The sequence below is a fragment of the Aethalodelphis obliquidens genome, unplaced genomic scaffold (assembly GCF_003676395.1).
Source record: "Aethalodelphis obliquidens isolate GAN/ISIS:26980383/991018 unplaced genomic scaffold, ASM367639v1 scaffold72, whole genome shotgun sequence".
NCBI classification, from domain to species: Eukaryota; Metazoa; Chordata; class Mammalia; order Artiodactyla; family Delphinidae; genus Aethalodelphis; species Aethalodelphis obliquidens.
The window spans coordinates 10,634,656-10,648,156 of NW_020838016.1; the positions used below are offsets into that span (position 1 = coordinate 10,634,656).

Below are 13,501 nucleotides of genomic sequence, written 5' to 3' on the forward strand. Positions count from 1 at the left end.
GAGTGGCTGGGCCCGTGAGCCATGGCCGCTGAGCTTGCACATCCGGAACCTGTGCTCCGCAACGGATGAGGCCACAGCAGTGAGAGGCCCGCGTACCGCAAAAAAAAAAAAAAAAAATAGAATCTACAAGAATATTATCAGACATAAGGCACTCACTAACTCATAAAACAGTCTGTTATTCAGATTTTAGAAAATTTTCATTTTGTTAAGCTAAAATCATTCATTCCATTGCTCAAAAGATATTGAATGCCTAGCATGCTTCAGCCACACTGCTGGTGTTGATATAGTCCTCACAAACCTGATAGTCTAATATAATTTTGGCCCATCAATCCAAATTCTACACATCAGCTATGGTTCTATATTTCAGAACTGCAGAGAGTAAATCAAATAGCATGGTGAGGTCTAGATGCACATAAACAAACAATAGCCTTCCAGAAACTATAATGGAAGAAGTTTCCATTCATCATAGTATGCCAAAATATAAAATAGCTTAAAAAGTACTTAACAAGAAATTTGTAGGTCTAATGTGAAGACACCTATAAAAATTTACTAAGGGCCATAAAAGATGAGTTGAATAAATGGAGAGACATAACATATTCCTCTGTGGGAAGACTCAACACTGTAAAAACACCATTCCTCGTCAAATTAATCTAAAAATTTAATACAACCCCAATCATAATCCTAAAGTTATTTTCTGCTTGAAACATAAGAAAGTTACTTTAAGTCATTCTGGAATATAAATATGTGAGTATAGCAAAGAATCTCTTGAAATTGCTATTAAAAGGAACCATGGAGTTGAAATGATGAAAACAGTAAAGACCAAGAGCTCAGTGGAACAACAGAAAGCCCAGAACATATATACACATATATGTACCTACATACATGGACATTATATTGTAAATTCATAGGTTAAGTTTGAAGGGTGTTAGGATGAGTGAATAACAATCTAGGAAGAAAATCAAATCCCTACTATATCTCGCACCTCATAGCAAGACAAATTCCAGATGGATTCCAATGCAAAAATAAAACCAGACGAATATTAAAAAAATGTATACATTATTATTAATAACAGTGGGCTTTATAAGTAGAAATCAATAAAATCTTGGGCTTTCAAAGGAAGAGATAAAATTAACCACATGAAACTTGAAAATGTCTATACCAACATTTTCCTTACATAAACAAATAAAGCATAACATTTAAAAGGTAAAGCCGTGAATTGGAAAATATTTATAGCCTACATGACAGTCAAAAGGTTAATATTTTTTAATAGATAAAGAGCTTCTAAAATTTAACGTGACAAAAATAAGCACTTCAATAGGAAAAAAGGACAAAGGTCATAAACAGGTAGTTCACCAAGGGAGAAATACAAATTGCCAATGACATATAATTAAAATGATTTCCTCAGTAAAAATATAATGAATTTAAATCAGAATAAGATGGAACTTGATTATCAAATTAGCAGGGGTGAATATGAGTTCGGGTGATGAAGATGTGAGTGAATGAGCTCTCTCTTACATCGCTGGTGGAAGTATAAAGGAATGCAAATTTTCTGGAGGATAACTTGGATAAATTTTTCCAAGACATTAAAATGTTAGCATTCTTATTAACCCAGGAATTTTATTTTTAGTCAGTTATATAAATAGAAGTTCATACATTAAGCTATAAGGATTACCACTGCAATCATATTAACAATGTTGAAAGCTATAAACAATCAAAAGGTTAGTATAATAAATTATGGCAAGTTAATATGATATAGTACTAGGCAGCAATTAAAAATAATAATATAGGAGAATATTTAATGCCATGAAAAACATTCACTATAAATTGTTAAGTGAAAAAAAGCAAGTTACTTAAAAATAAAAATGTAATTACCTATATGTATGCATGTATATATTTAATTACGTATATGTATTTGCATATAATTAGATCAATTCAGACAAATACTAACAATAGTTATTAACAGGCAGTGAGAATACAGGTAACTCTAATTTTATTTCCTTCTGTAAATCTACATTTTCCAAATTTTCTACAATGTATATGCCTTACCTTGGTAGTAAGAAAAAATAAAAAATATATTCTTAAAACAGATATATTTTGTTTAAAGCAACAGAAATCCTTTTTTTTAAATGAAATCTTAGGTGAAAACCCAATCTATGGAACCAATAAGAGGGGTGAAGTAGGGGTGGTAGGCCTAGAGGCCTGCTCCCTTGATGGGCACCCTTGAGCCCTCACCTAGCAATGTCAGGGCTGGGGGAATTCTGCTGAGAACCCATTGTGTGTAAACACCATTTCTAGGTCCTACATGATTTGTTCTCAGTGAACCCATACACGGCCCCAGGATGGCTGGTTACCACTACAGTTACTCATAAACTATTTAATAGCTCATTTCATGTAGTTCACTACATTCATTGTCATATGTTCATTCGTTAAGCACTTTCTGAAAATTTTTCTAGATTTTAGCTTTGCATTATATTAGTTTATTTGTGGATTAGAGATAAAAAGATTTTCTTACTGCATGAAATATCCTCAGAGAATATAATTTAATTCCACACCATCAGATTTTATTGAAGGTTGATATGAGAAATGATTACATGAAGAATGGATCTCCATCTTCCCTAAAACAATACATTGTCTGTTAAGATGCTCAAAGGCCCTTACATAAAGATGTGTGTGATAAATTCCCCTAAAGTTTTAGAAAAAAAGGTTGCCCATTTTTATAAATAATTGTGACTTCCTTTTATAGTACTGTATTATTCCTATATAACTCATCATGTTTCCCTTTTGGCTTTGGCTGCCAGAAAGCTCAGAGCTATATTTGTTGCCAAACCGCAGCAATGAACAGCTGCCTCATTTTGCAGAAAAACTCTACCCCAAAGCACTTGAGTGTCTAGCCTCAACTAAATGGTCCCATGATATGCATGGCTCAGGTTATGAGTTGTCTCAAAGCCAATTTAGAAATAGGCAAGGATTAAATAATAAACAAACAAACACATAAGTAATTTGGACTTAGCAGGCTTGGTCTTCGGCGGTACAAAACGCTCACACCTGAAGTTTGATTTGTATCAAATGCCTTTCGGGCACGTTGCTTAATCTGGAGTACTGTTCTGGATGAGCGCTCCCCTGGGTGCAGACGTGGACATTTGGGTCTTTCTGCTACCAAGGCCCACACATGCGTCCACCCACCCCATGATGCTGGCTCCTTAGAAGTGATCTGCATGGTATCCAATAAGGATATCAGGTCAAAAGCATAGCAAAAGCGCAAGGCACAGATAAACTAAGAGTTTATACGTGGACCATAACCCTAAAAACATTTAAGAAAACAAGATATTGCTGAATTGGATCAGGAAATAGACAATCTTCACAAACAGAAACAATCTTAAGCATTGGGATATGTGCGCATAAGTGTGTGTCTGTGTGTTTATTACAATGATCAACAGTAGACTAAAAAATATCAGGTGAGTTAAGGTACTTCTTTACCTTTCCAGAAGGTCAAATATGTATTCTTATTGTTAACATTACTCACATCATTTTACAATATGGTAAGTGCTGAAAAGGGCATGGAATGTGGAGGAAAGGGAACCACAATTTTCTGAATGACGTATGTAAATTGTTTCCTCCATTATTTCATTTAAGAGACACCAGTATCCTTTTTCTTTGTAATGCATAAGCTCTTTAGCAACCTTCCTAATAACACGGTAAGGCTCTAATATAATGGATGTTGTGTTAGAATGGTTTGGAATGATACTGGGCCTGGTAGGGTGGACTCTGGTAATGCAGTCTTGATTATAGTGTGATAATAACTGGCAGGTGGCTGTCTGTATCAGCAACAGACACCCTCAAAGCCTGTGGAAATAGCTTGGTTCCCATGGCTATGAAGTAAGGTGGGTCAGCTGCCCAGAGCAACAGATTATCATTACAAAAAAGATTTGCCATGGCTTTCACAGGAGAGGCCAAACCAGCCTAGAAGCAAATGGACGAGGCAGGCTTCTGGGGCCCCAAATATCTTCCTACTCCTGCGGGCCTGCCTCATATTCTATAGATAGAATTTCATTCAAGGTAGCAATGCTTGGTACCCATGAGCCCAGGCTCTAGAATCAGATCTCCTTATTTAAAATCCCAGCTCCACCACTTACTGTTGGCTGAGTAAACTGGACATAGTCCCTAACTTTGGGTCCTTCTGTAAATGAATGAGAAAATCCATGAAAGGCAGTTAGCCAGCACCTGGCTCATGGTATGCTTTCACTATATATCAACTTTTATTATTATTTACACTTAAAGTACCACCTTTTAAAATGCAAGTACCCAGGGAGGCATACCTTATTCACAGTTAGTACTTCGGAGGGGGGCAGGGGAATCTCACTTGAAAGTCAATTAAGATGTAGTGAGCAGCAAGGGATCCAGGACTGAAACCCAGGAGAAGCAAGGAACTAAGCCAAAGGAGAGAAACAGCTTTGAAATTTTGCTCAGAGCCACACTGATTCTTCTACGTGGAAAAGTACCCAATCGTTGCAGCTAGCCAAGCACAAACCCTCGCTGTTGCAGAAAGGCAATCTAATTGCCGAATCCAGATACAGGATGCGTGGCACCTGGGCCCTTAGGGACTGCCTCTCTATCAACTGCTCCATCTCAGAGGACTCTACATACAGACTTTCTACAGTAAGAGACATTAATTAAACCGTGAAGCCACCAAGTTAGCGCCTTGTTTTCTGGCCTGCCATGGAGTGTATGCAAAGATTTATAAACACGGTCTGTGTGTGGAGATGAGCACACCAGGAGAGGCTGCCTTCATGGGCGTTGCTGTTAACAGCCAATGGAAAGTCACCACCCTTTCCCACAAAGTGGCTGTGCATCCCTTCACACTCTGAGCAGAGACTCTTATTTGTAAAGTCATCCATCACCTCAGTATACCAGTCAATCATAGATTTCAACATCCCCTTCCTGACCAGCAAGGAGAGGAGAGGAAACGGCAGTTTGGAGACTTCCAGTTGAGCTGTTGGATAAATGGATGATAGTTTTTCTTCTCCCCAGGGTGCCCAGGAGAGGCTGATTCTGACACAAACCCATAGAAAAGGGCCTCCGTTTCACCTCCGGCTGGGTCAGGGAGGGGGGCATGGGGAGAGGTGGGGGGAACACATGTGTTCACACATCCAGTTTGCTGCGCTGGACGAAACACTGACCTGTTAGGCCAGCGGCCTCGGCAGACAGGAAGGCGCTCCAAGACAGGAGGAAAAACAGGCCCGTTTCCAGCATAGGGAACTCACACAGTTTGGTAAATTTGGTCAAGTGACAAAGACGCGTTAAGGGAAATAACAACTGCTTTTATGAATAAATCTCCTTTTTGGCTGTGAAAAAATCTGGTTGTGTTTTAGATGAGAGAACTAATTTGCGGAGCTGGCTGTAACTGACTGAGACTTGACTTTGAAGGCCAGCAGGAATCATGCTTCATTGCGGGCTGAACACTCCTATAAAAATGCAAACTGGTGTTCAGATAAAAAAGATGTCTTACTAAGAGGATAAAATCAGCTCAGTGTAGACACAAAACTTCTTAAATTTGGACTCAGCCCTTGGGGTGTGCCCCTCAGAATACTGGCAGATCTGGGAAAACAAAGCCAAGGGGAGTGAGGCTGGGTGAGATGCTGCCAGTGTGTCAACACTGAAGGAGGCCACTGCTCCCCAGGGAGTGCTGGTCTGTGGACAGATCACCTTGAAGAGCCTTCTCTCTTGGGGATAGAAATTGAATCAGGAGGAGCATGTATGTTCAGTGAGAGGGAAGCTGCCCGGACTCTCTTTGTAAAAGTAGGATGGAGGAAAATGGGTGTTGCTTCTAGGTCAAGCAAGATGCCCTTTGGCGGGCAGTGGTTCATTTTGGCCAGGATGACACTTGGTCAATAGTCTATAAATTGCAAATAGAACAAAGGCACAGTGATCTGAGTCAGGCAGAGAATGGGCTATGGGGAGATGATTAGGAGTTAGTGATGGATGGGAAAGGGCTACCTTGTAATTGTGTCAACCACTAGGCGGAAAATGCCCTGACAGATAAAGAGATGTTAATGCTATTGCATTTTTATGTTTCTACAACAAAGTGTAAGGAAGATTCCATATTAAGAGATGTTTGGCAGCAGGGCAAGGAAGCAAAAAGCATGACCTCTGCGTTAGCAGATCTGGGTTTGAGTCTTGGCTCTGCTAGTCACTGGCTGTGTGATTTCTGAGCAGTATGTTAACCTCTGTGAGCCTTATTTGTATCCTAGGTGAACTGGCAATGAGAATAATACCTACTCACACAATGTGCAGAGTAACATGCAATGAAGATATTAAAAATGTTTTGTAAAGTCTTAGAAAGCACAAAATACTCAGGATCATGTCATGGTTGGGAGTGTGGCCTCTGGAAGGCAACTCTACCTGGGCCCATATTCATGGTATCAGCTTAGCCGGGTCACTCTGCACTTTGGTTTCCATGTCTGAAAATGGGCATAATAGTGCAATCTACCTCCTAGGTACATAAACCACTTACAATATGTTAAGCACTCAGAAGAGTGCCTGGTATATAACAAGGGATGTGTAAGTTTTTCAATTAGTGTGATTTAAATAAATTTGTTTTGTAAAACATCTTTTCTGGAAAGAGATTCAGTAAGGATCTGGAAGCAATTCTTTACCTGGAGGAAAACATGGGCTGCCCTTTGACCCTTTTCCAATGTCCCCTCTTCTTACTTGGAGGGAAGGCTTTGTTTCTAATGGGGTTTGTTCCTCTGAATTCCCTCTTCTAGTTTGTTGTAAAGAGAAGGCTCAGGCCGATTTGAGTAGCAGAATACCAACTGGGCGTAAAGTGTTCTTCTCTTTCCATGGCCTCCAGAAAGTTGTTCAGTTCTGAGTCAAGCCCTAAGCTTGTCCGGAGCCCAGGGGCCCACAATCTGAGAAGCCTCTGCCTCATGTGGACAAGGCATCCAGGTGGTTATGGTGGAGGAATGGACTGTGCCCCCGTCTCCTTCACAGCCTGAGTTTGTGACCCAAGGCCATCAGGTGTTGCCACTATTACTGAGGCCCTGTCTCTTCCTTTTCTCCACCCCTTTCCCCAGATCTGATCCAATATCAGAGCAGACTTCCAACCTCCAGGAATTTTTACCTTCCTTATCAATTTGTTTACTTATGTGTCCATACAGTCCTTGCACACTGGGCAGAAAAAAGTTCCAATCTCAGCCCTTCCACCTCGTGCCGTCCCTGGGACCAAAGGCCTGGTTTTAAACCCCTGCCCTGAAATGTCCTAGCTGTGTGGACTTAGACAAGTTGCCTAACCTTATATGTCAGTTTCTGCAGCTGAAAATTGGGGGAATAACAGTATCTCCCTGCCAGGGTTCTTATAAAAACTATCTGAGATAATCTATGCAAAATACTAAGGACAACGGCTGGCACGTGGTACAGTTCTGAACATATGTAAGATGACATAATTAATATCATGTCCATTATTACTGATATGTGACTCAGAGTGAGCTACTTAACCTTCTTGAGCCTCGATTTCCTCCTGTGTAACCCGGTGTCTTACAGGGTTAATTCGAATAAGAAGATATATATAAAGGCCCATGCTAGACATTCACTAAATGTTGTGATCATTACTATTACTCTACTCCAAACAACATGTGACCTCCATCGTCATTCCACTTAATGATTAAGAGGCAACAGGGAGTAGTGATCAAGAGCATGGTCTGTCTCTCGGTTTCACTCCTTAGGTTTGATCTTGGCTCTACTTCCAAGCTGTATGACCTTGGGCAATAGCTCACCCTTTCTAAGCTACAGTGTCCAGTAAAAAAAGATATGACCATTGTGAAGGTTAAATGAGTTATTGCATGTAAAACAAGTAGTAGGGGGCCTGACATGTCTCCAGTACTGGGTAGATTGTTAATCATTATTTTTAGTTGGAAGTCAGCCCTATCTTTTCCGACTTACTTTTGTCAACGGAGTTGACATTTTCCAGGGTTTCCAGGACATGACTTTGGGGTGGTCTTTTGATTCTCTCCTCTTCCTTATCTCTTAGTACCAACCAATCACTAAGTCCTAGAGCTTCTTCTAAACATTGGCCTCCTTCCCGATTTCCACCCCCCACAAGTTATCATCACAGTTTTCCTTGATCTTAATCTTCCTTCTCTCATTCACCCTACATACCAGTTCCTTATTTATGTTTTAAAAGCAGGACTTTCATGTGTCCCTCTCTGTGGACTATAGAAAGATGCCCAGGCTCCTTTGAATAACACTCCAAGATACTCCACAAGCTGACTCCATCCCACCTGTGTCCCCTCATCTTCCACCGCTCACCAGCCTGAGCCCTCAGGTCCTTTCAGGCACAACTGCCATGTGCCACGGCAGTGCCCCCTCCGCCACACCTTCATGAATGCTGGTCTTCTCCTGAATCTCTTATCATGTGGCTTTTGCCTGTATCCTACCCATTTTTCAGGTCAAGCCCAGGTCCTACTCTGCATGTAAATACTGCTTTTCAGATGATTTTCCAGAATCATAAGATTGGCCAAGAGTCTATTGGACCATCCCAGACACAGTGGCCTCATCATCATTTGAATTTTTATAATCTTACTAAGGTGGCTCTGCAGCTTTAGCACTCACTTTCCATCCAACTCTTACTGTAGAGCTTGTCTTTCTAAGTTCGTCATTAGTTGAAGGCAGAGTCCATGTTTTATTCATCTTCTGACTTATCTTAGAAAACTTTAGTAGAACCTAGCCTTTTAGCAGTTGTTCAGTGAACTGTTAGGCTAGTCCTCATGAAAAGAGACCCCAACATTTTGCTTTCCTTGCCTTGATCCCTGACCCTTCTTGCATCTTTCTCCTTTCTTACTTCTCTTTCCCCCCCAAGGTCTCTGGTCCTTTGTTCTGCCTCTTCTCTGTAGCCTCAGTTAACACTTGACATTAGCCTTCTCTGGCTTTCCTCTTCAAATCTGACTTATTTTTGCCCCCATCCAACTGCTGTGAGTGAAGAGCTCACCAGACCAGCTTCTTTCCCCGGCTCAAATCCTCTAGGAACTTTACCCATCCTCCCACCTCTCTGCTGAAAAAGAGGGAGTAAGATGACACAATTGCCTGGATGTGGCAAACATCATTTCTGCTTGGCTTGCTGTTCCCCTTCCATAAAAGAGCTATGCATGCTCGTTTAAACTCACAGTCATCTTTGGCTTGGCCAACCCTGTGAACTAGTGCTTGATACAAGTTTGAAAAGGAGGCAGAGAACACTTAGTTTATCATTCCCAGTCAATCATGCTTTATTCTTGACCTTAGATCTTCAGTTCTTCCTCTTGACCTTAATATATCCAAGCCTGATACCCCCTGGTCACCTATATTCCTAGGTGGGAATTTTTTTAAGACTGTTGCTATCCTAGGATCAGACAGTATGAGCCGTGCTAGAACTGGCCTTGGACAGGAAAAGAGCCTGGGCCCCTCTTCCACTGGTACCGACCTATGCTTCGAGGGGTGGCTCGGAACCGAGATGGCTCCAGTGGTGCCGTACTGCGCTCGAACGAGACTATCTAACCATTTCCTAGCCTGGAATTTGTCAGTCCTCAGAAACATTCCGGGGAAGTTGACTGCTCTGAACAGTCCCCAGCTTTCCACACAGGACAAAGGATATCAGTGCCGTGACAACAGCATACGCAGACCCCATTGCAAATGAGCCGGCGAAGATCCCCAGGAAATTCCCCACGGACTGGAAGAATGCTGCAGCATCAAATGCGTTCGGATTCTCCTTGGGACTGTAAATGGATATAGAACTGAAAAGAGAAGAGGGTGACGGTTAGTCAGCGACTCCCATCTCATGGCCCAAACACCAGAAGTCAGAATTTAGCACCCACTTTTGGGAAGGGCACGTTTTCCTGTGAGGTTAGGTGCTGGTTGGAAGCTTTCAGGGGAAACGGATGAGGACAGAGAGAGGTGGAGAAGGCAGAAAGCTTTCCGCTTCCTTACAACCCAATCCCATGGTATCTGTATATTGCTGCCCATCAGTAAACATTTTTATATAGGAAGGGTCGTAAGGAATATTGTTTCTGAGCAAACTAGGCATTAAAACATGGTAGGCGTATAAGGAATCTGCTGAGGAGATAGATAACTGTGAATTATTTAGTGGCCATATGTCTTCAGTGCTGTTAAATATTCACAAATGTTCCTGATAAAAAGTGCACTTTTACGGCCTGTGCACAAATGGATGATACAAATCACAGCACGCACAAAATATTCTGCTGTGATCTTGTCATAAACCACAAAACACTGCTCCTCTCCAGTGTAACCCTTCAGAAACAGAGCCCAGAGGACGTTCAGAGCATCACAGTATTAACCCCTGGGGAGAGACAAACCCCTCATTTTCCCCCTGAAACAAATGGCAGCAGCTGCCTAAGGTCATCGTTTATACCCCAATTCTGATGGCTGCCAACAGATTTATATCCACAGAGAAAAATCAATCCACCAATAGGCAGTCTGTTCACTTAAATAGTTTTGAGGAAGTCATATTTGCTATTTTCTTTTTGTAACCAGGGCCTCAAATCCCACAGTGTTAATGTAAAGGACAAGGTGTGTCCTATTTTAGGAAACATGAGCTCCGTATTGTAGCATCAAAATGAACAGATGTGCTAGAACCAGTGGCTTTCGGGAGACTAATGAAGTAACTTTTCAGATTTTTTTTTTTTTTGCAGTTTTTATTTTAATACAAGGTCTTTAAAGCTAATCAGACAAAATCAATAGTTTCTCAGCGGCTGCTGGGAGGGACCTTGTAGCTCTTAGAGAGCAAACAGTACACCAGACACACTGACTTGAGATTAGATAGGATTTTACAGAGATGTAACTGAATCTCTTGTGACTTGGATGATGAGAGTACGTTAACTCTTTGACCTGACTTTTTGTGTCTAAAGACTAGTTAAGAGAGAACAGGGGGAGTGGGTTCCAATTCTCCTCCAGGAAAATGTGTGGCATAAAAAAGGTAGTTTTAAATGTTTCTAGTTTTTCCCTGGATATCTTTAAACCCCCAAAGTAGGCCAAACACGTCTGCTTTTTTTTTTTTTTTGAATTTTATTTATTTTTTTATACAGCAGGTTCTTATTAGTTACCCATTTTATACATATTAGTGTATATATGTCAATCCCAATCTCCCAATTCATCACACCACCACTTTCGCCCCTTGGTGTCCATACGTTTGTTCTCTACATCTGTGTCTCTATTTCTGCCCTGCAAACCGGTTCATCTGTACCATTTTTCTAGGTTCCACATATATGCATTAATATACGATATTTGTTTTTCTCTTTCTGACTTATTTCACTCTGTATGACAGTCTCTAGATCCATCCACGTCTCTACAAATGACCCAATTTCGTTCCTTTTTATGGCTGAGTAATATTCCACTGTATATGTGGACCACATCTTCTTTACCCATTTGTCTGTCGATGGGCATTTAGGTTTCTTCCATGACCCAGCTATTGTAAGTAGTGCTGCAATGAACATTGGGGTGCATGTGTCTTTTTGAATTATGGTTTTCTCTGGGTATATGCCCAGTAGTCGGATTGCTGGGTCATATGGTGATTCTATGTTTAGTTTTTTAAGAAACCTCCATACTGTTCTCATTGTGGCTGTATCAATTTACATTCCCACCAACAGTGCAAGAGGGTTCCCTTTTCTCCACACCCTCTCCAGCATTTGTTGTTTGTAGATTTTCTGATGATGCCCATTCAAACTGGTGTGAGGTGATACCTCATTGTAGTTTTGATTTGCATTTCTCTAGTAATTAGGAATGCCGAGCAGCTTTTCATGTGCCTGTTGGCCATCTGTATGTCTTCTTTGGAGAAATGTCTATTTAGGTCTTCTGCCCATTTTTTGATTAGGTTGTTTCAAACACTTCTGCTTTGATCATGTAATTGGATAAGGAAGATGAATGTGGATCTCAAATGGAGCCCTGTTATGTATATGAGAAAGGGATTGCCTTTGAAGTGTTCTTCTTTCTGTAAAGTGTTGTGCTTTGCAGAATAAAAAGGAAAAGCAAACCCATATTTGGGTCCTTTGTAGCTGACAGTCCTGGGAAAGGGTGTAAAACCCCATGGCCATTCGGAAACTTGGTGCCCATGGCTGCGTGTGTAAAAAAAAACAGTAGTGATGAGGAAACATTCCAGTTGCTATCTGTCTTTCAAACAAAGGTTTTTGCACAGTAACACAGTTTTGTAAATAATTCTGTTAATTCCTAAGGCTGCTCCCAGCAGATCTGATCCTTAGAACAGGCATCTCTTCAACCCCATCTTCACCGTTGCACTCGCTGGAAGTGTTTTCTCTGTCCCGATGCTTCCCTAGCTTGAAGTGCCGCCGTCACTTCTTTTGGCCATATTCCGTATCATTACTTATGTAATGTTTGTTCTTAAATCAACTCATTTTTATTCAAATGCAAAAGCTTTTATTAAATAATATTTACGAAATCATAGTTTTGAGTTGCTTCATATATTGCTTTTTAATACACATGAGATTATGTAATTATTAAATTTGAAAAACAAAGTTCCCCTTTGTGTCACCTAAAATCATCTGGGTATCTCCACTGGTTCATAGTCTGCGTTTTGGGAGATGCTGTTTTCTTCCTGGGCTCTGATCCCCACCCAAAAGGGTGCAGCCAAATTTCATACCTTCCCTGTGAGATCTGATTGAACTGAAGGGAAGAGCTTACTTAATTCTCCTTGACCTATGGAGACTCGTTCATTGATTTGCCAGCCCTAAAGCACTTCAGGATGTTAGTCGAGATGCATGGGGTACGTGCTATGTACCAGGTGATGGATTCGATGCAGGGAGTGGCGGGCGGGCAGGGAAGGGCATGGAAAGGAGAAGCAGAACTTGAGTCAACAAACATTTTACTGACCATATGCAAGGCATAGGCGGAGAAGCCTAAGATAGAGAAGACAGCTAGCTCATGTCAGTCACAGTGCTGAGAGTGATTGTGAGAGATGTGCAACATTTAATGGGGCAAATGAGGAAAGGGGCACTAGTTTAGAATAGAGGGGATGGCATTTGATCAAGTCAACAGTCAGTGATGGGCAGCAGGCATTCCAGGTAGTAGAAAGGGTGGAAGCAAAGGCAAGGAGGCAGGAGAGTTGAGGGCACTTCAACGTGGAACTATATAGTGATGGCTGGAGCCTGACAGCACATATGTGGGCACTGGCGGAGGGGCAAAGGCAGGTAGCTGGCATCACTCAGAGCTTTAAATTCCACCTTAAGAATATACAAAAGCCCTCACATTTATGTAATATTTAGTCCTCTTATGCCTGCATTATAACTGTATTTGATCCTATAACATCTCTGCCAGGTAATTAGGGCAGGTATATGGTCATCCGTCTTTTTCTTTCTTTTCTCCCCCCTCCTTTTTAAAAATAAAATACAGAAACGAAGAGTCAGAGACATGAAGATCATATAGCTACTAAGTTCAAAATGTAGATTTCTTGTTTCTCCCTTGAAAAAGTGATCTTGTTGGGAGGCAAACATGAACCCACATCAGG

The 13,501-nt window shown here is 41.2% G+C and overlaps 1 protein-coding gene across 3 annotated transcripts in view; it reads right to left on the reverse strand.

The window, feature by feature from the left end:
- The window catches only part of SLC9A9 (solute carrier family 9 member A9), a 537,427-nt gene that overhangs the window by 273,389 nt on the left and 250,537 nt on the right, over window positions 1-13,501 (reverse strand). For all 3 annotated transcript variants that reach the window (XR_003429705.1, XR_003429706.1, XM_027091611.1), the window contains exons 7-8: window positions 9,623-9,761; window positions 5,178-5,283 (exon numbers count right to left, since the gene is read on the reverse strand). Coding sequence is in view for 1 of the 3 variants with exons in the window: in XM_027091611.1 (XP_026947412.1) it covers window positions 5,178-5,283; window positions 9,623-9,761 (245 nt within the window). In the remaining 2 variants the exon portion in view is untranslated. The remainder of the gene's footprint in view (window positions 1-5,177; window positions 5,284-9,622; window positions 9,762-13,501) is intronic.